At 40.9% G+C, this 26,885-nt stretch overlaps 1 protein-coding gene and 1 long non-coding RNA gene across 7 annotated transcripts in view; one reads left to right on the forward strand and one right to left on the reverse strand.

Annotated features, from left to right (window-relative positions):
• Nucleotides 1-857: 857 nt before the first annotated feature.
• The window catches only part of LOC310763983 (uncharacterized protein), a 100,491-nt gene continuing 74,463 nt past the window's right edge, over nt 858-26,885 (reverse strand). For 2 of the 6 annotated variants that reach the window (XR_014548935.1, XM_083617095.1), the window contains one exon: nt 3,960-7,629. Coding sequence is in view for 4 of the 6 variants with exons in the window: in XM_083617095.1 (XP_083473221.1) it covers nt 7,602-7,629 (28 nt within the window). In the remaining 2 variants the exon portion in view is untranslated. Of the gene's footprint in view, nt 7,630-13,682; nt 13,764-22,057; nt 22,110-23,883; nt 24,010-26,885 lie in introns of those variants that run through there. The other 4 variants (XM_083617092.1, XM_083617093.1, XR_014548936.1 and 1 more) reach the window with 3 other exon arrangements.
• On the forward strand, nt 10,155-22,816 carry LOC310764007. Its single transcript, XR_014548965.1, has 3 exons — nt 10,155-10,412; nt 17,875-18,166; nt 22,006-22,816. It is a non-coding gene; the product is annotated as an uncharacterized lncRNA (long non-coding RNA).

Genomic DNA, 26,885 nt, shown 5'->3' on the forward strand with positions numbered 1-26,885 from the left:
TGAGCATCAAATGGGTTGGGAGAACTATGTAAGGCACCTTGAACTCCTGGGAGGAAGGGCGAGTTATAAATGTAATTCGTTAAAATTAAAAAGTACCTGCACCAAGTGCTACTTAATTCAAAGGGAATTATTTCCTGGTAACTATGCTCAGGATTGCATCCTTGTGCTGACAATAGAGTTGAACACGCCATCAAATGTAAGAATATAGAGCATATTATGTTGGCTCTAAACACACCACAAAACAGGTGTGTGTGTGTGTGTGTGTGTCTCAATTCCTGACCACTTAATCAGCTGATGAGGTGGCACGAAACCCACAATGTATAAAGCACAATGTAATTGCTGCTGCTGATAGTTAAAGAGGGTACTTGCTTTACTTGCGAGATTAAAGGCAAACGCTCCCTTTTAAAACTGAAGTCATGCTGTGTTTTGCACCTTTTGACACATATTAAGTTAGGTCATTAAAAAAGGGGGCTAATTAAAAAAAAGAATGTAAAACAAAAGAGCCATTTGTCTATTCCAGAGTGTGGTTCTTCATGTGCTCTGACTGGAGGCAGTCTGCATTTAAACCTTGGGTACAGAAAGCAGGGGAGGCCACCAGGGCATGCTTGGAGCTTGTCATGGCTTTTGGCTAGACTGTGGTCCAGCTCATTATGCACCTCATAAAGAAGAGAAGTCACTGTCATCAAAATTAGCAGAGGCTAGAATTTACATTCATGGAAATGTTGGTTTCCCACCATCCTCTGGGGCTGGACAATAAAGGAAACCTTTTACCATCTGCAATTAAAGTAAGGGAAGTTTAGGAAATGCTTAGCGTGCCATTAGGGCATTTTAAGAATTTAGCACTGCTATGTAACTGATTTTTTTTTTTTTAAGCCAATCAGAATATTACACACAAACTGCTCAGGATGCCTGCAGAATCCTTGTGCATAAAGCACTAGAAACAATAAGCAGCCATTTACCCAAAGCTATTATTTCTATTTCTCTCAAGGAGTGTTTATTTGTTTAAGAAAATTATAGTTTTGTGTGTGCAAAAATAAAAATCCATCATAGGCAGGACTGCCTCGGAATAATTTCTGATTTCTCATTTATAGCAAAACTCTCTCTTGGTTTCAAGATTGATTTTTTGTTAAGAGCATTGATATAGGTTTTATTAGAAATTCTAAACTGCAAAATATCAATAAAAGGTTCCTAGAATATTATGGTAGGTTTATTGAAGGCCACCTAGTCCACCCCACATAGCACAGATGACACAAAGCCCCCCAAGCAATCTTGCAAATTGTTTAGTCAGCCAATGAACACTTTCAGTGAAGAGCATTTCACAGCTTTGCTGGGCAACCCAGGCTATCTGAAATTTAGGCAATTTGTCCTTTTAATATTCAATCTGAATCCACTTTTGCCTTTGGACCATTCCTTCTGTCATGTCTCAGTGGTAAAGAAAAAGCAGTTGAACCATGTGTACGGAATGCAGAGATGAAATGTTAATAATCACATGCTTATTTATTTATCCTAATATTTTGTGTCAGTTTAAGGAACTAGTGACACACCAATGGATGGGAAACCTGTAGTCCTCCAGATGTTGATGGACTACAACTCCTATTATCCATTACCTTTGTCCAGGCTGACTTGTGCTGATGACGGTTAGATTCCACAAGTTCCCCATTCCTACTGAGGGGGAAATGTCATTCCTTATAGACAAATCCATAGAGGATGATACTGGTCATGATGGTCCTATACTATTTCAAGAATGAGACAGAATACCTTTGCTGAGGAACAACAGTGAGAGACTTTCCATAGGCATCTGATTTCCCATTGTGGGAAATAGGCCACTGTTCCAGTCCAGCAGGGCTTTCTCATGCCACTTTCAGTAACTCATTATTCCCATGGCTTCTGTGCTGGCTCTTCACTGCAGAAGCATGTGAAATATCTACAAGTACTTAGTGAGGAATGTGCCACAACAGATGAGCTGAAGGTCTGAGGCACACCAGTACCAAAACATGGAATAGGGTTGTGGCTCACTGCTTCAGGGAAAACTTCTGTGCCATGTCTTCCCAGTTGTGGGGAAGCAAAATCATGGCCTAGGTGTCTACCTTCTTTGGACGACAAAGAACCATTAAGAATTCCTCCGCCTTTTCCACCTCTGTTTTCAAGAGGACCTGTGTGGATTTATTGTGGTTCAATGTGAAATTGCTCTGAAGCTAGTATGCTTTTCATGTGAGATGGGATCACAAAGCAATTTTTTGCTGGTTCTCCATGGGACCTCAAACACAAAACCGAAAAGGGAGCACTTAAAATACAGAAAAAGGAAATATTCGCATGAGTGCTTCTGCATTAAAACTGACTTCTGGAGCAAGGTTTCTTAGTTTGTGCTTCCTAGGCTATTAGCAGCCTGTAATAGGACTGTGCCACAACTTGTCCTCCCATTTCTCAAAAGTTTTCTTCCCATGTGAAAAAGGCATCTGTTTTGCTGCCACATTTCCAGGGCACATTAGAATTTCTTTAGAATTTCTGTGGGTGCCAAGCTAAGCTTACCTTGTTGTTGCAAGGTGGCCAAGGGAGGTGTGTGTTTGTTTTTCATCCCGCTGAACATTTCTCCAGTACTCTGAAGCCTTCCTGGATGCCCACACCTCTCCATCCAGGAAAACGGGCTTTAATTGAAATGCAGAAAGTGAGGGATAAGCCAGAAGGTTGTTTTTTTTTAATGGAGTCACAGCTCAGTCCTTGTTGCATTTCAGTATGCTAGATGGGAAGGTCCATAACTCAAAGGTAGAGCACACACTTTTTCATGAAAAAACTCCAAGGTTTAATCCCTGGGCTCTCCAGCTACAACTAGGCTGCTGCCTGAAACATTGGAGTGCCAATGCAGGCGGTGTGGACAATACGTGCTAGATGAGCCAATAGTTTGCCTTGAATAAGACAGTTTCCCATGTTTCAAGAAGCCTAAAGCACTAAGTGAGAAGAAGCCAAATGAATTTCACTGGATTGTGCTGATCGCTTCCACAGTATTCCTTTATGTAATATTGTAGGCCACAGAAATTGTGGAACTCTCACTGCTCAGGTCAAATGGGCCAGTGGCTTTGGACAAACTGAGCGCTAAGAAACTTGTGGCTATCCCCTCCCGCCCCTGCATTTGTAGGTATTGTCAATTCCTGTGACCAATGTCATGTATAAATTGGTTTCACACAGATCTCAATAGCAGCAGACTACAGGATTTCCAGTGTGTATTTGAGAAAGTCAAAGACTGAAGAACTTGATGCAGCTGAGAGATCTATGATCTCCTAGCTCACTTTGATGGCTTTGCTGATGCAGGTAAATGACTGTTTTGAGAAATCCAAAACCCAAGCTCTACAGTATTTTTGGGGTGTGATTTTGTTCTCCCATCAATTTATAGTGCAGTCCTATGCATGTTCTCTAAGAAGAAGGAAGTCCTACTGAGTCCCATAGGGCTTACTCCCCAGCCTAATCTGATAATTTTTGGCAGCCACAATAAATATTTGGTTTATTTCTTTAGTTCCTGGCAGTCACTTGTTTCTGAATCAAATGCACAAGAAGGTGTGATTATTTTTTTTAAAAGCCCCCGCAAAACACCAGGTTATCTGGAGCACAATTTTGGATAGACATGGCTCCAATTGACTGTCGATGCAGCCCTAGCCTTATTTACAGAGGGGAGTCGCTTTAATTCTTGGGCATTAGAACTCCAGTCTAGCTAGCCAAGCCACCCAGCCAAGTATTGGCATGAGTTCTGCCATGCAACCAATGACTTACACTTCCTTTCTAGCCAAAGAAAAGTCCTGGGGAGCAGCCAGCAGAGAAGGGAAGATTCATAGGTGGTGGTGGGAAAAATATGATGCCAAACGCAGCAGACATCAAACCATTCAGTGCGACTACACAGGTTTTTAAACAAGCCCGTCTCTGATAAAGAAAAAGGGTTAATAACAGCACTCATGGAAAGCATCTGAGCTCAGAGGGCTTGGTATATTTGCAAGTGGGAATAAGGCCCGTTTTTCACTGGAATCCTGCTGGAACCAGAATATCCTGCAGGAAGCCGTCATTTCAAACATTACATTTTTTTTTGTTTTTTTTTCTGCAATATAATTAATACATCAGGTCATGTTTTTGTACTGCCAGTGGCGTGTTTATTACATTATTACCTCACCGACATATTTTAGCTGTAGTCCAGGAGTTAGGAGTCACTGGCTTCCTCACAGAACGATCCCATTTAAGCAGGCGAGGTTTATACGTAGCCCGTGAATATTCATGTTGACTGAAAATAATAACAGTATTATTGTTGTTGAAATCTTCAGGGAAGCTTGCTGGCAGGGAGAGATTATTTAAAGCAGGTCTCTCCACAACCCCTCCCTGATGGAAGAGCTGAGGGGGAAAAAAGAAAAGAAAATCCTTCCAGACAGATAGGCGTTGGGTGATTCCCCCCACCCCTTTTTCCTAAAGCAGCGTTGCCAAGGATAAAAATCTTACTTGCAAAGATCCTTATTACATGTCTGTACCCTTAAGCTGCCGAGATGGCACCACCGCTTACAGGTGGAAGAGTGAAAGCAAGGGGAAAGTACCAAAGCCCCGAAGTCTCAAGTCAGCGCAATCATCTTCAGTTCCCAAATTGTCCTGGATGGAGAATAGCTTCGGATTTGTCTTCGGCTGTTTGGCCAAACTGGGGCACAGATGGGATAATGACTTTTACAAACAGCATTTTGATGAGAGGAGGGGAGAAGGAATCATATGTAAAATGCACAAAGGCTGCATAAACACACTGATGCCTGCAGCTGGAACAAACTAAAAAGATGTTTAATAATTTAGAACCAAGCAGGCAGGGCCTGTGCAGCTGTTGTGTGCAGGGGACCATGAAAGTCTTCCATTTGACAGCTGGCTCCATCTTTCCCCAGTTGCTACGTGAAGAAGAGAATGCAGATTTGGGATTAGCCAATCCCTGTTACCCTTGCCCATCTGCCACCAAGACCCCCAGCTCTGACTTCTCTCTGTAGAGAAGCGCAGACATTAAAAAGTCCACACTCTCCCAAACATATGTATGCATCAGTATCAGCCGTCAGCCATTCTGAGGATCTGTTGACATGCCGCCAGTACATGGCTGCTGTCGTTTTTGCTGCAGGGCACATTTTGCATTTCACACATTTGCAGAAATACAAAATGCTGTTGGATGCAAACAATTCAGGGCCTAATTGGCTGAATTACTTCAATGTTACCTTGTGTCCCCCACCTGATTAACATAGCTCAGCTGGGAGGGCTGGGAAAGGAGGAGGGAAGAGGGATTTGGAGGGCAGGTGAAGCTATGTTTGCCCATGAAAGCGAGATCCTTAGTAAAGTCCCAGCTGAGATCGAGCAGGCCTGTGCCAGGCAGATAGCTGTTAGCAGGAGGGGAACTTCATAGACGCTGGCGTTCTTTTACAATATAGGTTTTTCTCCTGCTAGACAAAAAAAGGGAGAGCGAGAGAGAAGAATTCAAAGCATGGCTGTGGCATGATGTATGTGTTTCTGCTTAAATGTTCCTTTTGTAAGAAAGAAAAGAAATTGCTGGATGGAACGCACCCACCTTGTTTCCCCCTGCCCGGATTTAGGGGAGCGGTACAAGTGGAAAGGAGCAAAGAGGCAATGAGTCCCTTGTAGAAGCACGCCAGCTAACACAGCTTTGCCAAGGTATAATGGTACATTTCAACAATGGCTTAGATCATGTGGAACTGTCTTTTAGCCAATCTTAGCATTATGCTTCTGCCAGCCGAAGGGACGAGCAGGGCATGGAGGGGGAGAGAATGGGCATTTTTCTTCTTCTTCAGTGCTGCTGGCATTTTTGATGAGGTTTTTGTTGTTTGAAACTGCAAATGCGCTCTCTCTTTTAAATTTAAAGGCCCGCTAATCCTGACCTCATGTTAATACCTGCATGACAAAACCTACAAAGCAACTAATAATCATTATTAGAGCCTCTTCCAAAATTGTGTGCTATTCGAAATAATGAGACAGATTAAAACACGTACACACACACACTCATTCTGAATATTAAAGCTCAGAAGGAATGTACAATTATGAAATTGGAGGTTTTTTGTGTGTAAATGGCAAAATACTTTTGAATTGATAGTTTTAATTTTTCTTTCTTTCCGATAAATAATTTTATTCCTGCTGAATTATTCCCATTTGTTTTTATATATGGTTTCCAACACAACGACCAATTCTCGAATCACCACCCCCTCTCTCTTACACACATACACACACACAAACACACACAGCTGGTATAAAGTGATTAAGAAACTCCTTTCCATATAGAAATCACACAAGAAAGAAAAGAGTCTGTGGAAAAGAAAGGAGTCTGTGGAAATACAGTCTGCAATTTAAAAGCAGAAATTACTCAAGCAGTTTGGCTATACACACACATACACATTTTAAAATAGCATGTTTTGTATTGCTCTACAATTAAGAGAGAGCTTTCTCTCCATTCTCTTTCAGTGGGAGAAAAACCCACTGGTAACAATGTCGGACTCTCTTACTCAAGTGCTATACTCCACAACCCAAAATGATGCCAGACAATCAAGTATTTACCAGAAATATTCTTCTCACTTTATGATACTGTGAGAACTCTGCCCCCCCCCACCGTGCCTCCAATTATTAAGGCTAAAGTCAACAGTCTAGACCAAACCAATGAAATCATCACCTTTGAAAGATCTAATGACATCATACCATTTGAATTCCAAAATTCAGCTCATCCTCAAATTCACCAGAGGTGGGCAAAAAGCTGCTTCTCACAAGTGCATATGCAAAGAAAAGGAGGCCCTTTATATCAGAGACCACAGTAGAGAAATACTGGGAATTCATAGGCTATTTATACATAAGCAAAAAAAAATATTTATTATAATTCCTGCCAAACTGCCTTTGCTTTCATTTTTGTACATAGAATCAAATTTTCATTTGCTCTTACTTTGGACATTGCTGCCCCAAGTGCACCCCTTTCCACCTTCAGTTTAAACTGTTGCAAGACTCCTTCAAGAATTAGCTCCTTTGCAGCTAATTGCCACTATTCTGGAGGACATTTCCCCTTGTGGGTTCCATTCAAATGAATGGGGAGATGTTCAAAGAGCACTACCATGCTACAGAAATTCTCTTTTAACTGCTCCTAAATTTCTGCTGTAATGGGTCCTCATGACAAGATTGTTTAATGTCAGAGGTGCAGTCCCCTGGGCTGCTTTTATTTATGTTTCAGACTGGCTCCTTTGCTTAAAAGTATGCACTTGTAAAATCCATTTTCTTTCACATACCTCTTGATTGCACTATAATTTTTATTCTTGCTTCATCAGCAGTCATTAGATTTACAACTAAGTACAAAAAAACCCCTATGTTAAGGTTATGACAGGTACAAAGGCAAGAAAATTCAAAGTTAAAGGTGAAAGACCATCCTTGTTTCACTGACATTGAATCCTTTATTCCTTCGTATGGGAAAGAAAAACGGCAATCTGATGTGTCCAAGAATCAGCCAGATATACTGCATGGCACCAGATATAGTCCGTGTCGCCACTGTAAAAGCTTCGGGTTCTGACCAGTCTGCCAAATTCCAGTGTACTCAGACGCTGCCCTCAACAACCCCATTTTCAAGGATGGGTGTCTCTTCGGGGGAGGCTGCCAAGGAAAGGAAGTAGTGCCAAATTATTTGGCAGATTTGTGTTTCGCACAAATAACCAGTTCCCGAATTTTATTGGCAACCTTAATAATACTTTCTTGGGGGAGCGGGGAGGAAGAGAGAGAGAAACATACCACCAAACTGCAAAGCAATAGGTTGGGAGGGAGGGGGAGATTGCTAAATTGTTGTGGGCACCTTTCCAGAGGTCCATAGTCTGAGGCAATTGATCTAGTTTAGTGGGAAATGGGAAGATAGGACTTTGTTCTCTTGCTGCATGTTATCAGATACACATTTTAACTGTAGCCACAACGTTGCACCTCATTACCTTTCTGGTGCACTAACCTGCTTCCGTGGTACCAGGTGCAAAATGAAACGCAGGGGGGGGGGGGGCTTAAGGCTCATGAAGTGAACGGCCAAACAATCATCTCCAGTGACTTGTAATTTTGTCATTACCCCTTCCCAGTGAGTGCAAGACATGGCCTTTCCTCAGTGTTCAGAATTCTGAGAGATTATGAAGGATAGTCTTCATTTTAAAGTTAAAGGGACCCCTGACTGTTAGGTCCAGCCATGGCCGACTCTGGGGTTGCAGCGCTCCTCTTGCTTTACTGGCCGATGGAGCCAGCGTACGGTTTCTGGGTCATGTGGCCAGCATGACTAACCCTCTTCTGGCGAAACCAGAGCAGCACACGGAAACACCATTTGCCTTCCCACCGGAGTGGTACCTATTTATTTACTTGCACTTTGACATTCTTTCAAACTGCTAGGTTGGCAGGAGCAGGGACCGAGCAACGGGAGCTCACTCCGTTGTGGGGATTCGAACCGCCGACCTTCTGATTAGCAAGCCCTAGGCTCTGTGGCTTAGACCACAGCGCCACCCGCATCCCTTGTCTTCATTTTAGGAGGATTCAATACTACCAGGATGCCCTTAAAGCAAGTTCAAGTTTCATCAGAATCCCTTCCTAAAGTCCTTTAGATTGCCAGGCCCAGACCATCTATGCCTGTGAATCTTGGCAAACGGGTACAGTTAGGAAACATAAAGTGAATTTGGGGGCAACTAAAAATGTGTGAGCCACTTCACTTGAGAAATATTCCTAATCCTATTGAAATTCTTATGCTTGAATAGGATCCTCCAAGCATTCCAAGTATGCCTTGAATTTTGCCACAGGAGAAATTCAGTGGGAACTCTAGAACAAATCTGAGTCTATTAAGGGAGGGGGTTGTATGTGGATGGTACAGGGACATTGCATTGAAGGCAAGCACATACATTCACGATTGGTTTAAAATAATAATATAGTGATTCTAGGAATTAGGATGGACTTCTTATATCACACTAGATATAATTTGATTCCCAGCTCTTGGAAAACTGAGGCACAAAGAAACTTTTGCCCAAGAAGTGACCATCTTATGACTTTTCCTTGGCTTCCTTGCCTTCAATTTGCTTCCTATTTATCACACTGTGAGTCCATGAGTTGTATCAGACACTGTGTGAATGGAATTTTGCTCACCCAGCAGTATGGGCATAGCCAGGATTTTTGTCAGGGGGGCAAGCAGCCAAAGTTCTTGAGCTTTTTTGGATCTGCCTGCCCTTTCCTCACCTGCCCCCTAACTCTGCTACAGAGGGCCCCCCCAAACACTTTGGAGCAGCTTTTGAAGATGTGTGACAGGCTTCAGGTGAGAGGAGGAAGCCCTGTTGTGCATAGTTACTTTCATCATGGTTGTCTTACACAACAGAGCAATTAATCTATATAAGCTAAAGTGTAATGGCTTGGGGGTGGGGGTTTCTAGCAGTGAGCGCTGGATTTGAGCAGCAAACACTCAGTGGTACCTAAGATGTCTGGAGCAAAGGACAAAGTTCAAAATCATTGGAAACCATTGCTTCCATTGGTTTAAAACAGTCATATTCTGAAGTGAAATATTAGAGAAAATGGCCCTTTTTAATTTCCTAAAAGGTGCTGTTTGTAATTTCACTCCTTCTTAGTGAGGTGTCTACCCAGAGGCGGGGGGGGGGGGAGTGTGGTTTTAAATGGGAAATATGTATACTTGGCTATTTTGATTTCAGGAACTTTGCAGTGAGGAAATTGTGGCTTATGAACTGGCAATTAATGTCATTACCAGTAAACCCTGACACCACTTGGTACTATTTTAATTGTGTGTTTTACTAACACCAGACCCCTCCCCTCTGATAATGGAGCTCCTCCATCCCCACCTGCAGCCTAAACAAGTCTTGTAAACCCGCCCCCACCAAAATCAAGATCCAAATGGAGGAAATGCTTGAAATGTTAAGTAATGGGCTATCAAGTTGAAATAGAACTTTATTACTGTTTTCTACTTGCAGACATAACAATCAAAATATTAAGATCCTGTACAATATTTTTTCTAGCTCCTAACATTAAAGAAGGGGGGGGGAGGACAGGGGAATTGGTTTCGGAAGATTATTTTGATTTGCTATTATTTTATATTAAAACAGAGGAACATTTCCAAAGTCCTCTGGTGTATTTTGTAACACAAGTGTTCATTTTCCCCCTTCTTTTTAAAAATACTTCCTTTGTGACATATGAAACAGTAACATTTTTCCCATGGTTTGGAGGAGAAAATGAAATCCAGATTTGTAATTCCTAAAAGGAGAAATTTGATCCTTTCCAATGTTTAAGTAATATTTCCTGTAAAACATACGAGGCCATCTGCAGAGCTGTTTCCAGACACATTTTGAAGTGGCAAGGGCAACTGAAAGAGAGGAGAATGGAGCCTGGCATTTCACCTCTGGGAAATGGAACATTAAAAGGTTTCTAAAAGCTGGTTCTACCATTTTATAAAGTATTCAAGCCCTGCATAGTTCATAATTTGTTTAATCTGCTCACCTTTTTATAGATAGGGAGTGGGGAGAGAAGGGGAGATTCTGGCTGGAAGGGAATGTATACAAACTCTGATTCGCCTCAAAGAGGCCAGTGAGCATGCAAGAATTACTGGTGCTCAAAGCTGAATTGTAATTGTATTTTATTTTTAATAGGTGCAATGGAGACATTACAGGCAAATCCTCCCCTATAAGGATTGGACAAGCTGAGCCTTATTTGGGGAGAAAACACAGAAACGCGGTCTTTTCTATCTGTTACAGAGTTGTGTTTTATTGTTAATCTCCAGGGTCACCTTATGAATTCATGTTAGTAAAATGTTACGGCCTCATTATAATATTCACTTTGTGAAAGGCCCTGCATTTATCACATCCCAACCTTGGATGAATATAAATTAAAAATGTGCATCTTTTTTTTAAGGAAAGGATTTCATACAGTTAGTCCTCCCTCCCTTGCCAACCCTTCCCCAGTTATAGAGAAGTTCTAAAACTGATCTTTTGTTCAGGTTTAGGAAACACCTAAATTCTCATTGCTTCCATAGCTCAAAGTTAACATTTCCTTTGTTGTTTGTTTGGCTATAGAATGGAACTTCTAAACTAATGTAGGACCAAAGATTACCAACCCCCCCCCCCATCTGATGGGGCCATTCACCCCCCACAAAATGGCGGCGGGAATTCAGCTACTTAGTGTATTACAGTGGTACTCGAGTTACAAACACTTTGGGTTACAGACTCCACTAACCCAGAAGTAGTACCTCAGGTTAAGAACTTTGCCTCAGGATGAGAACAAAAATCGTGCGGCAGTGCCGTGGCGGCAGCAGGAGGCCCCATTAGCTAAAGTGCTACCTAAGGTTAAGAACGGACCTCCGGAACGAATTAAGTTCATAACCAGAGGTACCACTGCACAGTCGTAATTATCTGCCTCTCCAAATTCAGCCCCAATTGGATGGCATGATCCACATGTGTCCATTTATCAGATAAAAGAATATTACAGTTCCCATCAGATTTTATGGGCATGAGGGTACTTCAAAATTATGACAGGAACTTCAGATCCTATAGGTATGAAGCCAGAAAGAACCTTCAAAGCTGTCACTTCCATTTCCTACAAAAGCAAAACACTTTGTAAAAGGGAAAAAAATACACACACATTACTGCTGAATTATGAATGAGATCTGGTATTTTTGTGATGGTACAAATCGAAGGCTTTCTCCATATTGTTAGAATACCAATTCACCCTTACTGGTCTCTACTACCTACCACTGTATAGAGTCCCCTGAGAGTCATCCATTTCTCATGAGATTACTTCAGCATCACATTACTGCTACCACATATCCATTATATATACACTTTCATACAAGTGGAAGTCTTTCCACAAAAACAATCTGGAATCTTGGCTTAAAACTGAAGTTTTCTGTCAAAGCAAAGAGAGTAGTCTAAAAGAGGGCTTATTTTTGTTTTGTTTGTACAAATATGTTGCTTTTAGATGGCTGTGGGGAAAACGCACAGCAGTTGGGCCACTCTTTTGTTTCAAGGCAGCAATCCCAAACCATGTACTCAGTAGCAGCAGGTTCCTTCTGTGTATGAGGAATCAGGCTTCATTCATTCCATGGGAAGCTTTTTTGGAACACGGCCTGAGAGGGTAAGCCTTGTTATGCTGGCAACTTTCTTATATCAATGCACTGGAGCTCCCATATATCAATCAATCAATATATCATCTGATATCGAGACATACTTAGAGAATTCTCTCCTATGGTTCATGATAATGCCTGATAAGCTTATTTTGCAATGCCTTTACAGCTCGTCTGAACTTTGAAACTATCAAACTTTTTGCAGGAATTTAGGGAACAAAGGAGGGGCTGAAACTGTCTCTTTTGCATTTCATGCAAGGAGGCTGTGAATTATACCCAAGTATAAAAGCCACATCAGTCTGTTCAAAGATGTAAAGGCATTTCTGCCCAGAGGTTCCCCCCTCCTTATCTTATATGTGTCTTTAAGGCATGATGATTACGGAAACAAATGAAGCCCTTGGTTAGATACAGAAATGGAAGAGGCTATCCCATTCCCCCTGACAACTATATTTCTATATTCTGATAGCCATCTGCTGGAATCAGATGGTATATGTCTTGTAACATCTGGATAATGGGGTTTCAACTGTAATCTCATTAATTTAATATTTCTGTTTAAGAGATAAGGCTGTCTTATACGAGGCTCTCCAAGATGGGCGAGACTTTTGTTATGCATGTAGGGCACAATTCAAAGAAAGTTAAGTGTACCCAAGTCCTAATCAGTGGGATTTCAGCTTAATTTCAAGCCAGACACTGGCTTCAGTTACAGATGAGGAAAGTCTCTCCTCTTTGATTAGGGATTTCAGTGGCACTTAAGTGCACCTAATTTTCTCTGGATTTCAGTCTTAGTCTTTTTTTTATATTTAGTTTTCTCCAATTTTGAACCTATTCCTGTTGCTGCCAATAAAAATGCCCTGCTTATCTCAACCCCAATCAAGCAAGGTCAGTGAACTGTGTGACATCATGCACTGGGTAAACAGATGTAAATTTTACATACAGTGATTTACTATTACTTTTCATCAACTTCTTCCTTAGGAAGTCAGTATTTTTATTGAGCACAAGGGGCCTTTAGCATAGGTCAAATGTGTGCCTACAACAATGCATAGTAGAATTTTCACACATAATTATTTCATTTAGGAAGTTTCATCTTTGAATGGGTACTGTTTCCTAAAGGAAAGTGAAAATAATTTCAGTTTTCTTTATATTGAATATGCTTTACAAATACTTTATTTTGAGTGCTACCAGTTCTACATTTTTGCTTTTTAATATCATGAATGTGGATTCATTTGAAACTGGTATTCAAGAGTCATGTGAGCATATGGTAATTTCAGTTCTTCACTTAACAAAATTACATTTAGGTACTGCATGATCCCATATAACTACATTCTCTGGTGAATCCTTAGTTCTCCTTTGGCCAAAAGCAAATAAAGAGAGCACCAAATTCACGGTTTCATTATTTTAAATATAGCTAAGATAATTCAGTTTAGATTTAGCAATATAAAGCAATGTAATATTGTGTGTGATCTTAAAGACACCTGAACCATGTGTTATGCTGACACTTTAAAAGTTGTTGTTGTTGTTGTTTTAACACTTTGTTTTAAAAAATGTATATACCAGAGTCCAAAGAAATTCATCATACGGCATCATAGACAACAGGAAATGGGACTGGTATGTTCTCGTTGGTCATGATTCTGTATCCATTATGATGAATTTCTGTATCCTGGATAAAAGAGAAAAGAAAAGGTGCCTTTCCCCCCCTTTCCCCATTCTTTTCCCAAGCTAATCTCCAAAATCTTGGGGGCATTTTCTTTTGTATTCACTTCAGCATGTACACAGGGGCCTTTCTCTCTCAGCTTTGCCTCTGCTATCTCCATTTGTTTCTTAATGTTTCTATTCATAATTCCATTCATTTCTCCCAGTCACAACAGCATCCTTTTTCTGTTCTGCCATCTACAGTTGTTTCTCTTCCAGCGTCACAATGGCACCCTTTGTCTGATCCAGTTCTCCAGTCAGCTGAGTGGATGACCACTCCATTCCAATGTTTGCTGTTGTCCATTTTGCCTTTAGCTTTTTGTGTTCAGGTTGTTCTGGATCAACATCCTTTCCCACAGGTCCTGTGCATTCTTTAGTCTGTTTTTGCCCCCCTGATCTGATCTCCTTTAATATTCCACACATCTCAGCTCTTAATTCTATCAACTGTTCATCTAGTAATTTTTGCATGATACCAGCAGTCAGTGAGGCATTCAGCATTGTTTTTGCCATCTTGAGTTATATTATTCTCTCCTTGGCAGTCTTTGCTTCCAGAAAAATGTGCCCATTTCTTTAAATCAGTATTCCATCCTGACACAGATAACATTTACTTTCGTTTCCATGTCTAAAACAGCCCACAAACAACAGAGAATTACAGATGGTATAAATTGTAAATTTTAGACAGGATAAGAGGTACATATCTCTTCAGTTGTAAACTTTCAAAGTCATCCATAGTTAAGGTAAGCTTTTTGGTCTATTTTTTGCTTGTTAATTAATGCTTTTTCATCTTCCAGCAGTTTCTGGATGCGAATTAACTGGCAGATAGCGTATCCAATTAGTACTTACTTCCAGTCTTGTAAATAGTTAAAAGAAGGTGGTATTATCGACCTGGTGCCCTAATTTAAGAGCTATGATGCAGTGCATGGGCTTGATGAATGTTCCTCACTTGAGACACTTCTCCAATCCTGAAAACGTCTTTGTTCAAGGTGTGATGAATGTCTTCTTCTGGGCCTGAGGGGTTAATCCCTGACCCCCTTATCTCAAAAGGAAGTTTTGGTTTTCAAGATCTTATGCCTTGGTTGCCTTTAATCACTACATAATTATCTCTGCTGACATGAGTGTCAGCAGCTGATCACTAGTCCGCTATCATTCCTCCCCGGAAGTCAGAGGTGACCATTTGTTTTTAAGTAAGATTGTGTGTGTGTTTGTTCCAGCCCAATGAAGGAGGAAGCCTCGAGGGGAATGGGGTGAGGGACTTCCTTCACATTGCCTTTATTAGCCAATAGGCTGGTTATGCTGGGCTTGAATTTATTTTGGCTGTTTGGTTTATTTGGCATTTAATGTGGACAGGTAAGTGGAGTGGTACATGGTCAGTATCGTAATGCAGGGAGGGCACTTCACTTATCATCTGTCTAATGTTGGTCAGCTTTGCTGCTCTTGGGGCCTGGCATGTGCCACTTATTGAATGCTGAATAGTAGGGGTGTCTGGCACCTGTCAGGCTGCACACCTATGGCTTCCCTTGATGGGAAGTTGCTATTTGGCTCCTGTCACACCAGCTTGGATGATGGAGTTGATCTGGGGTGGTTTGGTTCTTAGCAGCAGGCAGAAGATTTCCTATCTGTCTGTGCAGCTTATACCTGCCTACACTTGTTAGCTGTGATTGGTGCAATTTCTTCCCTGTTCTGTTTTAATAAATATAAGCTTCATATTCTGGGTGTGCCCTTTGCATGCATGTGTAGTATAGTGGAACATTTAATTGTTTTACAGCAATTAGTCACTCTGTGCGTCAAATGAGTGGATTTGCTAGATATTAGGATGTTTCTGAAAAACAGCTGTATGGAGTCTAAAACAGTCCCCTGAATAACACTGTTGGCTGTTGCATTCAACTGTGAACATATTTGTGCATTGCTTTTACCCCTCTGCCTGCCAGCTTATTATACAATATCCTTGATATTTCAGATTTATCTGTAGACTGATTTTAATTTTATAGTTAGGACTATAGTATTTTCCATCACAGGGGAAAAAGAACATTGTGCAATTTTGTTTTTTTTTGTTATTCAAAAATGTATCCCTTGACAACACTTTGCTGTCTTGTATCTTCATAATACAGCATTATTTGAATGTTTTCCAGTGCAAATCTACTTCCATACCACTTTGTTTCCTGAAGAACATTGACTGTATTACAGACACATTGGCTAGCAATCACATTTTTCCTCTTTGACACTGTGTGATTGCATTAAAGATAAGCATCTTTTAAAAACACCGCAGAAATCTAACAATCAGATTTAACCAAATACAGAATTTCTGTTCCTTATTTGTTTCATAAATTGTTCTGCTGCCACATGAGAACAAATAAGAAACAAACACCCTAGTATTGGTGGGATGAATGTATATTTCATATGGAACTCTCTTTCACCAAAGTACATACTTATTAAATGGGAAAGCGTTTCCCCTTTCTGTCCTCAGATTAAGGTGTGGGACCACAAGCAAATTAAATTATGTCTCCAGGTTTTGAGTGTACCTCTTGGCCTAATCCAGTTCTCTAAAACAGCACTCCTAACCCTCTGGATTTCACATGCCTGAAGGCTAAATGCAATTATAAAAACATGACTCTTCCCAGATGAACTTTCAAATCTGCCTTGTCTCTTGTTTATTGATGGAAGATTGAAGGAAATATTCAAATCAGCCACCTTTCAATTCTTTACCAGCAGCAAAATGCAGAAATCATTAGAGTTGCTATGTCAATGGCTCTGTCCCGTCTTAATATTCAACCTAGTTTGGGGATAACTTAAAAAGAAATGCAGGTCTATTCATAATGCACAGCACTTCCACATTCTTTCATTTGATATTTGCAGAAGAATAGCAACAGCCAGTTCATTTGGAATGCCTATTTAAAGATAGCAAAATAAAGTAATCTGCTGCAATTTTAAGTTGTTCTCAGTACTAAACATTTGCAAGCAGGTTAAAAAAAATAATCTTCAAATTAATACATTGCACAAACAATGTGACCAAAGCATAAGCTGCACTTTTACTTTAATTCTGTTTGTCACTGTATTATATTCAGTAAAGATCTATTTTGGAAACTTGGTATTCCCAACCTACTTCTTATAGACCAGTTTGGAGTGGGACACTAACTTGCTACCAATTCCTTGGCCTATGATAAAAACTCTTCTGTTTCTACCGCCAAACCTTTCAGGGGAGAATTTGCAACACTTTGGCACCATTTTTGAGAGAATTGGATAACGTCAGATTTTTGGTGAAATTCTGACCCCGTGCTGTTTCCAACCAATAAAGCACTGTCTATCTGAGAGGTGCTTGGCTTCCTCTATAAGGAGGACCATGATTTATAACTTAATATGATATTTTTGTGGTTTGGGGCTCTGATGGCTTAGACTATCTACAATCAAAACACTACCAAACACTTTGTCACTTTTCCACTTTGTTTAGTTTGGCTTAGACTATCTATGCAGCTGGGTATGACATGGACCAATGTTAAGAGGGACTGGCATAAATACTTCATGTATAGTTTTTGGAGGATCTGTTGCAAATGTCCATAAACTGTGATTTGTTTAAATGGTAGCATCATTTTGCCAGCTTGGATTTTTTTTTTTTTTAAAAGAAGTTGGTGTCTTATTTTTGGAATCCTTCAGTATGCATGGATTTTAAAGAGCCTTAAGCTATGATGTTTTCATTTCATAAAATTTATATTTAATCATATCTTTAAAAAGTGTTCTCATTCTGCCACTTGGTGTTATCAACCAAGCGGAACCCGTGAATGCAATGTTCTCTTTTAACTGTTTTCGTATTTCATTCCTTCACAACTTCTTAAATGGTACATGGTGTAAATCACAGTGAAGCAGCCATGAGTAACATGTGACTTGCACTTAAGTGAGTGTTTTCTGTTTGAAATTAGAGAAGTCGCTGCCACAAATGATCTTGTATTTAGATTTTCCTGTCAGAATTCCAAACTCAAACTGGTACCTGTTCCATGCAATGCCATGCTCTTGACACCCGGGTTTTTTGTATATCAATCATCCCCACACTATTGGTTTCAGCTATTTAAACTTACTTAATTCCACAGAAATTTCCAATGAAAACATGACACTAAAATCTGAGATTCAGATGCAAAAAGATTGGTGAAAACGTGTTCCAGCCATCTGATGTCATGATGAGAGTCAGCAAAGGATGGCCAGTCCAGGGCTGCTTCATCACCTGCTAAAGAACTGGACCAGTTCCATATATCGAACCTGAAACTGGTGGCCAGGACCCTTGCAACCCAAGCCAGGACCCTCACAGATATCTCCCCCCAAGCCTCAAAAATCAAGCACTCTCTGTTCCACCATGCCTACCCAACAGTTCAGGGAACACACCAGGTAAGAAGATGTAGAAAGGAGAAGCAGTGCTTACCTAAAAGAGTGTTGGCCTTTTAAGGATTCACACTATTCAAGCGGGCAGGGACAAACTGTTCCCACTAGTGGCTGGTGTACATTGGGGCTGGTAGGCCAAAAAGCAGGGAGACCAACGGTAGGTGGAGCCAGAATGAATGACAGGCAGAACCAGCTAATTCAACGATACAATACGATATGATATGATACGCTAATCTTTATTGTCATTGTCCCATACAGAACAACGAAATTGAAAAATCTACATAAGTCACTCAAAACCCAACAAGCCTGCTATCCCAGCTATCCCAACCTGGTTAGCCCCCTAAAAACTCTGATACCCCATTTTTAAATACAAGATACTCCCATACAGACTCCTTACAATGCATTTAAAACCAAAATTGCATTTGGGTAGAAACTGTTTCTCAGGCGGCTAGTCCTAGTCTTTATAACCTTGTACCTTCTTCCAGAAGGCAGAAGCTGAAAGAAATCATTTCTGGGGTTCTAGTTTTGTCCCCCATCCTCCTCCCTGCTGAGTTCTACAAGGGCAATGCAGAGACCAAGAAAGAGGGAGTTGATAGGCAGTGCCAACACCTAGAATGGTTGTAAGAAGGAAGGAAGGCAAGTGAGAGCTGGCTGAAGGCAGACTGAGGTCGGGGCAGCACCCCATTGTCATGATGCTGTCAGCAGCGCCCAGCTAGATGCCCAGGAAAGTCTAAAGACAAGGAAAGTATCTTACAGTCCTTTTTATTTAAGTCTTTACAGAGAGAGGCTATAGAACCCAGCCCCTTGGATAATAGCGTTGTCCCAAGTGACTCTCCACTCCCTGTCTCTCCCACTTCCTCATTTGTCACTTCTACGGGTGCTGCTATGTGCCCTTTGTCTTTGTGTTCTTTGCTCTCCTACTTTTATGGTTGCCAGGTTCTGGGAGATGGTGGGTCTGGAATGCTTTCTAATGACAATGTGTCAGCCGGGTGTTGTTCTGGCTCTCCCATGATTTCTCAACTTTCCCCCTCATGCTGCCTCTGAGCTGCGACCTCCCTCAAACCCCTGTTGTAAATCTATACTATCTTCCTCTTCCTCCTCCCTGGAAGGGTCAGGATGGGGAGACGGTCTCCACCATTCCTCCTCTGCCCAGTCCCTGACACCCATCACTCCCCATAGACACTCTTCCACTGCCTGTTTCCCACTCCTAGTTCAAATCTTGGTTGGAGTAAATTGCTCATTGGGAGCTTTCTATGGCACTTCTTTGCTTGTGAGTAGTGAAAATAAAGCAGGATTAACACAAGCCACTAAACTGCCTCCTTCTTGCTAAAATTTCAGTAAGCAAAAAAATATTTCACAGTTAAGAATTATTTGGCTCTTAGACCAACTCACTTCTTCCTCCAGCACCAGACTTGAGTTTGTCTTCCAGGAAGCAGCTTCTCTTTCTACATCAATAAGGTACTTTTTGCTATGTATGCACAATCTTATCTGTACCCTGAAAAGAATGCTGCAGACTTTTTGGATAGGGCCTATGTATATACCTCTGCTATCAGTATAGCTTCTGCTGTAACAATCTGCTCAACATGCTGTGGTTGGATCTTGGCTAGCAGACACACTCCTGCTTCCGCTCTGTGCATTGATTGTACACAAGATTTGTTTCCTAAACGGGGCTCAAGAGTTGAGGATAAAACAAACAAGTGATGTACATGCATGTGTGAACATCTTGTGATAGGAAAAGAATGTGTGAATGGAACCTCCACAAGTTCCCACAGTACTTTGTTCAACTGGTGCAACACCTTGCAATGTAGGTTCATTTTCTGTTGTACAGTAGCATGCACTATTTTCTTTGTTCATATAAATCACCTGCAGCGGCATGAACGAGTTAAAATACATTTATTTTCCTCAAAACTGCTCTAGAGTCAGCTAGTCAGCTATGCTGGTGGTCTCCACAAGAAATTCAAACTCTCTGCTGACCAAGTGAAAAAACACATGTTCATGTATCAGGAGGATATATAATCTTAGTTGAGTCAGTCTCAGTGACGATTCCACTCAGTGAAATCTTCACTTGGATCTCAGGTCTTAGGAATTTCGTGAGTCTCAAACAGCTAGAGAGAAGACTGTTAAACCTGAAGGATTTGACTGCTATTTTCCCTCCTTTCTCCTTCAGACTCTTGCCATTTCTCCCCCTGCAGTGGAAAGATTTTTGACTTTTTAAAATTCACATATAAAACATTCTTAAGAAGCGTTGGCCACTGGTTCCCTTAAGAAAATAACATTCCAGAATCCTAAAAGCTGCAGTGTGTACCCTTAGTGGGTGTTTAGAAGCTTGTCATTTGAGAGTCTCTTTAGTTTGGCCCTCAGCTTCCCAATATGTTCAGGAAGTGGTGCTGTCAGTCTTGTGAGCATATATGAGAATTGTTGGACGGGGTGGTGGTAACAGAGAACATAGTGCAACACTAACTTCAGCACAATGGTGTCAGTTCCTAGTATGCCCTCAAGGAAAAGTGTGAGATGGGGAGTCTCTGCTTTGCTTCTGTTATTCCCCTCAGTCAAGTTCCAGATGGGTGTCCCAGTGGCAACACATATAGTTGCAGATTGGGGGAAGTGAGGGACTCTTCTCTCCTTCCTTGTTTCCCCTCTCATTTTTTATGGGTGCTTGCTTTCCTACAGAGGTTCTGCCAAGTGAGTGGGAAAGGGTGAAATTTTTTGTTTGCGCAAGAGCAAGACAAGGGTGTGTCTGACCACTTTGAACTAAGGTGGGCATAGGTTTCTAGGGACACTGCTGCCTCAGGTGATAAGAGAAAGGCCCCAAGGAACATGTGGCAGCTGGGCTCCACCAAAACATGATCTACTGGTGAGAGGAATCTAGTATGGTGGCTCTTCCCTGCTCAACTTGCTCCTACACAAACCCTTGTTAGCGAAGTCACTTAAATAATGCAGAGTCCAGAGCGAAAAGAGAGATAGCACTTTATGGAGGCAAATGAACAAAATCCTGTGAAATATACTCGGAATTGAGAGTGGATTTCGTGCTCTTTATTCAGCTCATAGTGGTGAGGAGGAATGGAAGTTCCCCCAGAATGTCTGCTTTAAATACATTATTTACACAATAGGCCCCACGTGATTGGCTAATTCCGGGGTTCACCTGTAGGCCAATCAGGTTGTGGATTCACTTCCACCTGGAGCTGGATTGGGTGGCTCCTGTGGACCAATCAGACTGCTGCATTCTGGATCCTATTGTTCTAGGACCAATCAGACTGCTGCATTCTGAATCCTATTGTTCTAGGACCAATCAGACTGCTGCATTTTGGATCCTATTCAACTCAGTACATAACACCCTGTGTAAGTTGAAGGTTAAGTTACAGAGAGGTTTTGTCTTCCCTCAGAACTACCTGACCAATGAAAGCACATGCCACCTCAGTGAAGTTCATGCCACTCTGCTTGGTTGTTAAGCAGCACACCCTCTTCTTGGTTAGCTGAGTTACTAAGTGCAAAATTCACTCTTAAGTCACACATGGAATGATCTCTGCTGTTACACTTCCTGCAGCCCTCATACGAGACTTCTGAATAAAAACTGAGGCTCCGAATCAAAAAAAAATCCAACTCTATTTTACAGCATTGGAGAGAGAAAGGCAAGAGCAAAGGAAGGACAGGAACAAATGGCAGTTGTTTATAATACCCATTTTGTGAAGAGAGTGTTATTTCTCCTCATTGGGGAGAGAGCTACAGAAATGACTTCTACACCAATGGTGTAAGCTTACTTCTTTCTTCAGTTTGCTAAATGCTGCTGGGGTTTTTTCTCCCTCTTCTGGATATACACATACACAATTAAGTTTTCTTTCTTGCAGGCTAATATCCTGAAGTGTTTGGAGGCCCATCCAGGAGCCATCTGTTGCTTACCTCTGTGTTCTCCAGTTTGGGAGACCTCATGGAAAATTCAACACAGATTCATCTGCAGACAGAACAACAAAGTCAGCATTTAACTGTGCTGAATTTTACAGAATTTTCTCCTGCGGATGGTATTGATATCTTTTAAGTGAATGGAGTAATGTGGGAATGATTCTCTGAGTTATTGACAGGTGTCCAGAGAGGAGCTGTGTAAGAAACATTTTGATCCTTGAGAATCGCATCATAATGGATTGGGCTAATCTCCTGGCTTTTCAGATCTGTCCATGTCTAAGACATATCTAAGGTCACATTGTAGCTATAGACTAATCAGACTTCTTGCTTCATCTTGCTCAGATGCCAAGTTAAAGCACTTCCCAGGCTCTGACACCATTCCTGTTATAAAAGGTCAGAGTTCCCAGATACACCGGAAAATATCACAGACATCCAGAGCCTCACATTCACTTAATAGCCATGGTATTGGAAAATATTTTTCTAACTGCTGGGAACAGTGTGTGAAATCCATGCCAGGACATATTTCCTTCAAATATTCGGACAGTGGAAGAAGTTGATTTCAGCTTCTGCGTTTTCAAACTGCAGTTGAAAGCTTGCACTACAGCTTGTGTGTGTGTGTGTGTGTGTGTGTGTGTGTTAGTGGTACAGTCGTACCTCAGAAGTCAAGCAGAATCCATTCTGGAAGTCTGTTCGACCTCTGAAATGTTTAATTTCCAAAGTGCAGCTTCTTATTGGCTGCAGGAAGCTCCTGCAGCCAATCAGAAGTCATGGAAGCCCCGTTGGACGTTCATTGATTGTTTGGGAGCCGGAATGTTCGACTCCCAAGGCATTCAGTAGCCGGGGTACGACTGTATATCCCATTGTAAAGGGCTGCCTAAATGAAGAAAAGGGAGCTGACCACTCACACCACTATTTCTATTTCATTTAACAGGATAGGTTTAGGGTGGCAGAGTCTACAACCAATCACAAACTACCTGCCGTGTGGGAAAGAGGAAAACATGTAGGACAGACTGCATATGTAAGCCTAGCACATGAAATAGTATTAAATTGAGTAAGTCAGAGATCCTCAGAAAATCAAGTCACTTCTGTTTAGGTACCTTAATGAATGTTAAAATGTTTTGATCTCGGTTTAAGATTTAAGATGGTGCTTTATCTTTGAATCCCAGAGAGAATCCTAGCTGAATTATTTTCACTATCCTTTTGATAGCAATTTAATATGTTGCTGACTGTTTCCCCCTCCCCTAAAAAAAAAGAAGACATGTTGGAGACTGCATTCATCCACTTGTCCATATATCTGTATATCCTTTGTTTGAGTACAGTGACTGGTTTTCAATAAAACCCCAGACACTTCACTTTTGCTTATGCTCACCTTCTCTATAGCTATTTTTGTATAATATAGGGAAGGATAGATGATGGGGTAGCTATCAACATCTTGATTACTGGATACCATCTCTCTCTGTTCTGATTTCATGCTATTTCCTTTTCATCCAGCACCATAAGAAGCCCCCTTTCTACAGTGCTGACACTAGAATATATCTATAAAATACTTGTATTAAATCCAATAAAGCTGTGTTTTTTACTCGTGTATAGTAATACTCTGGATAAATCTTCTTAAGCTTTCTGGGTCTTATTTGACACTAAATTAAAATCTGGTCTTGTATGGCATGTTCATTCCCTCACTTGTCTCTATTGTCTATGTCTTTCATTTGATATCAGAAAATCACCAGGGGAATGTCAACCTATATTTCCCCCTTTGAAGAAACTCATACACACCGATGCTGCTGGGCAGTCTTCAAGGTCGTTATTGTAATGCTTGGAAATTATCCCTCCAAAGTCTAATCAGTATTTTCGTTTGTGCTCCTTTATGTTCTGATTTCTGAAGTTTTCTTGCATAGATCAGCTTTTAATCAATCAGTCATTCTACACTTGTATAGCACTTTCATGCCATGGATCTGAGGAATATTTCCAAACAATATGATAATGTATACAATTACCTACAAATTATAGAGAGCTAAATTCTGGAACAGAATGCAAATTGTCAGATAGCTACTTCAGTGAGCAAGTTCACCAATTTCTAGAACCTCCTGTGCCAGAAGAAAAAAATAATACCATCTTTAAAAGAGAGAGAAAGAGAGATCTATGAAACAACAATTTCTAAACTGTGTGATAGCAGCCATTAGGCCTGCATAATTGACTTTGGTACACAAATGATAAAGGGCATGAAAAAGGCATAAAGATACCGCTATATTACTAGTTAGCAAGCAGGGTTGGAAACCGTAAGGTAATTTGTCCTTTCATGTACCTTCCAGAATTTTACGGATGAAAATAGGTGCATTTGATTTATATTGAACAGGCAAGTGGCTCCTACTGTGATAGTGTGCAAGCAAACATAAATGAGCTATTGAGAGCCCGTCATGCGCTGAATGCAGTGCTGGAGACTGAACTTCCAGTTGCTCCTCAGGGTCGCCTTGAACATTACAATCAAGTGGCAATGGCAGATACTCGAGTAACTTGCACATCTGCTTTTATTATATAGGAAGTGGGTATTTTCCTCTGTGAAAGGAGACATGTGGACCTTACATGCACAGGGAATTCAAACATCATTATGCAGGAGAAGTGTGCACTGTCCCTCTTAGAAAGTTCAACTGGGAGCACAAAAACTGAACTCATACACCTGCTGCTTCTGATTTGACAATAATGCCCAAATCCACACTCAGCTATAAAACTTCCTTGCTGGGTGGTCCTGGGGTAAGTTGCAATCTCAAAATAACCCTATTTATAGGGTTATGTTCAGAGCGGAAGGAGGATGGCCATGAAATACCCAATAAGGTTATAAGAAATATAATGGCAAGCCCACTTGCACCTTCACCTCAAATAGGGGCTTCCAGTGGATGGGACCAGCATCCTGAGCCAGAAATTTCTGCAAATTTCTGTCAAATTTTGGCTCTTAGCTCAACTTCAGGAGAAAAGATGTTGTGTGATTCTTTCTGATGTGTGAAGATGATTCAAGATGCTTGAAGAGCTCAAAGAATACATTGGAATAGTAGCACCAATTTTCCTGCAGAAATTTTACAGTTGTTCAATTCTTGAGCCAAGCCCTAAAATTTGTTACATGAAATGGTAAGGTTTATCTTCATATTTCAGAGTTCAAGGTCTATTCCTAATGGGGGAAATGGCATTCTGATTTTCCCAAGTTGTTCTGGGATATATGCACTGAGTGAAATACCTTAATTTACCTCATTTTGCAAATTATGAATTACATACCTCTTTATCAGGTGTGTAGGAAAATGTTCTGAAATGTAAATTAGTAAACTGCTTCAAACCCCTGGAGGGGAAATGCTCAAGAAACAGAGATTAATGTTTAACTCCTCCCTGTAAACCTTGTGCTACTTGCATGGCATCACTAATAGCAGCAACCAGGCCCTGTTTCTATAACTGAGAATAGAAGCCAAGAAGATAGGAGGGTTCTTTCTATGACTCAGAGTGGTACTAAGTCTTCCTTTGGAACTCTGCTGTCAGCTACACAAGAGGAAAGCCGAATGCTTTATAGGAGATCATGCAGTCCAACCTAAAAGGACCAGCACAGGAGATATTTCAAAATAGGAAAAATTGGATCCAGTTCCCAACATTAAAATGAAAGCAGACTATACAACCTGCGTTGCCAATATTGTTGGGTTTAAGATTTGGAATGAGGTTATTCAGACTATGCCCCTGTTCTGTCATTACATCAGAAATGCACAATTCAGTAACAAACGTATTCCCAAAGGCAGATTTACAGCCATTAGTATGGGTTCCCCCCACCTTTAAATGTTTGGACCTCATTTTCTGCGCACCTCCTGTTTGAATCTGTGTACGGTCACTCTGAATTCTACACTACAGCAGAAAATGTTATTTCTTTAAAAACGTATCTGCTTATCTTAAACAAAAATCAGCACAAGAGAGAAAGATTAGATACAAAATACAGCTTATTTCACACTGCTGTCTTGTAGTGCCTTGACATCATAGGCCAAATTTGAAACTTCCTGCTTACATCAGGAACAATGTATTATTGGAGTCACTGACCTGCAGGAAGATGAGCAACAGATCTTTGACTTCCCAAAGCAGAGGCATTTATAACTTCTAAAATGATTGTGTTATCTACATTGTAACACATAATCTTTCTTTCATACTCACAATATGTTGTCTCTGATTTTTCTCCTTAAAGAACATTGGTGTGTGATGGCTATTTGATTACAGTAGCTGGGCTATCACTAGGGGTGTATCTGATCACTGCAGAGTGAGGCATTATCATTTTATTATTGACAAGGTTATGTTAATATTGCTTGATAGTCTAGGATGGTCAAAGAATGTCTCTTTATAGGAACTAACTTTTAGAAGATGGTTTGTTGATGCAGCGATCTCCCAAGAATGTTTTGAATAGGAAATCCATCAGGTGGCAAATCTCCCAACCTCATAGCTGGGGGTGGGGGAAAGTATGGATGAAAGCCTTAGGGGCAGTGGATCTGTTGCATGCTATGGGTGTTCACACAGCTTGTGGCCACCTATGCTCTACTTACACTTTTAAATACAGTGGTACCTTGGTTTACGAACGTAATCCGTTCTGGAAGTCTGTTCTTAAACCAAAACTGTTCTTAAACCAAGGTGCGCTTTTCCTAATGAGGCCTCCTGCCACTGGTGCCCTTCCACCATTCGGATTCCGTTCTTAGACTGAGGTAAATTCTCAAACCAAGACACTATTTCCAATTTTGCTGAGTTTGTAAACCAAATCGTTCTTAAACTGGACTGTTCTTAAATTGAGGCTATATATCAAATATTACAAAACACTAGC

Source organism: Podarcis filfolensis (genome assembly GCF_964270895.1).
Source record: "Podarcis filfolensis genome assembly, chromosome: 5".
Lineage (NCBI taxonomy): Eukaryota > Metazoa > Chordata > Lepidosauria > Squamata > Lacertidae > Podarcis > Podarcis filfolensis.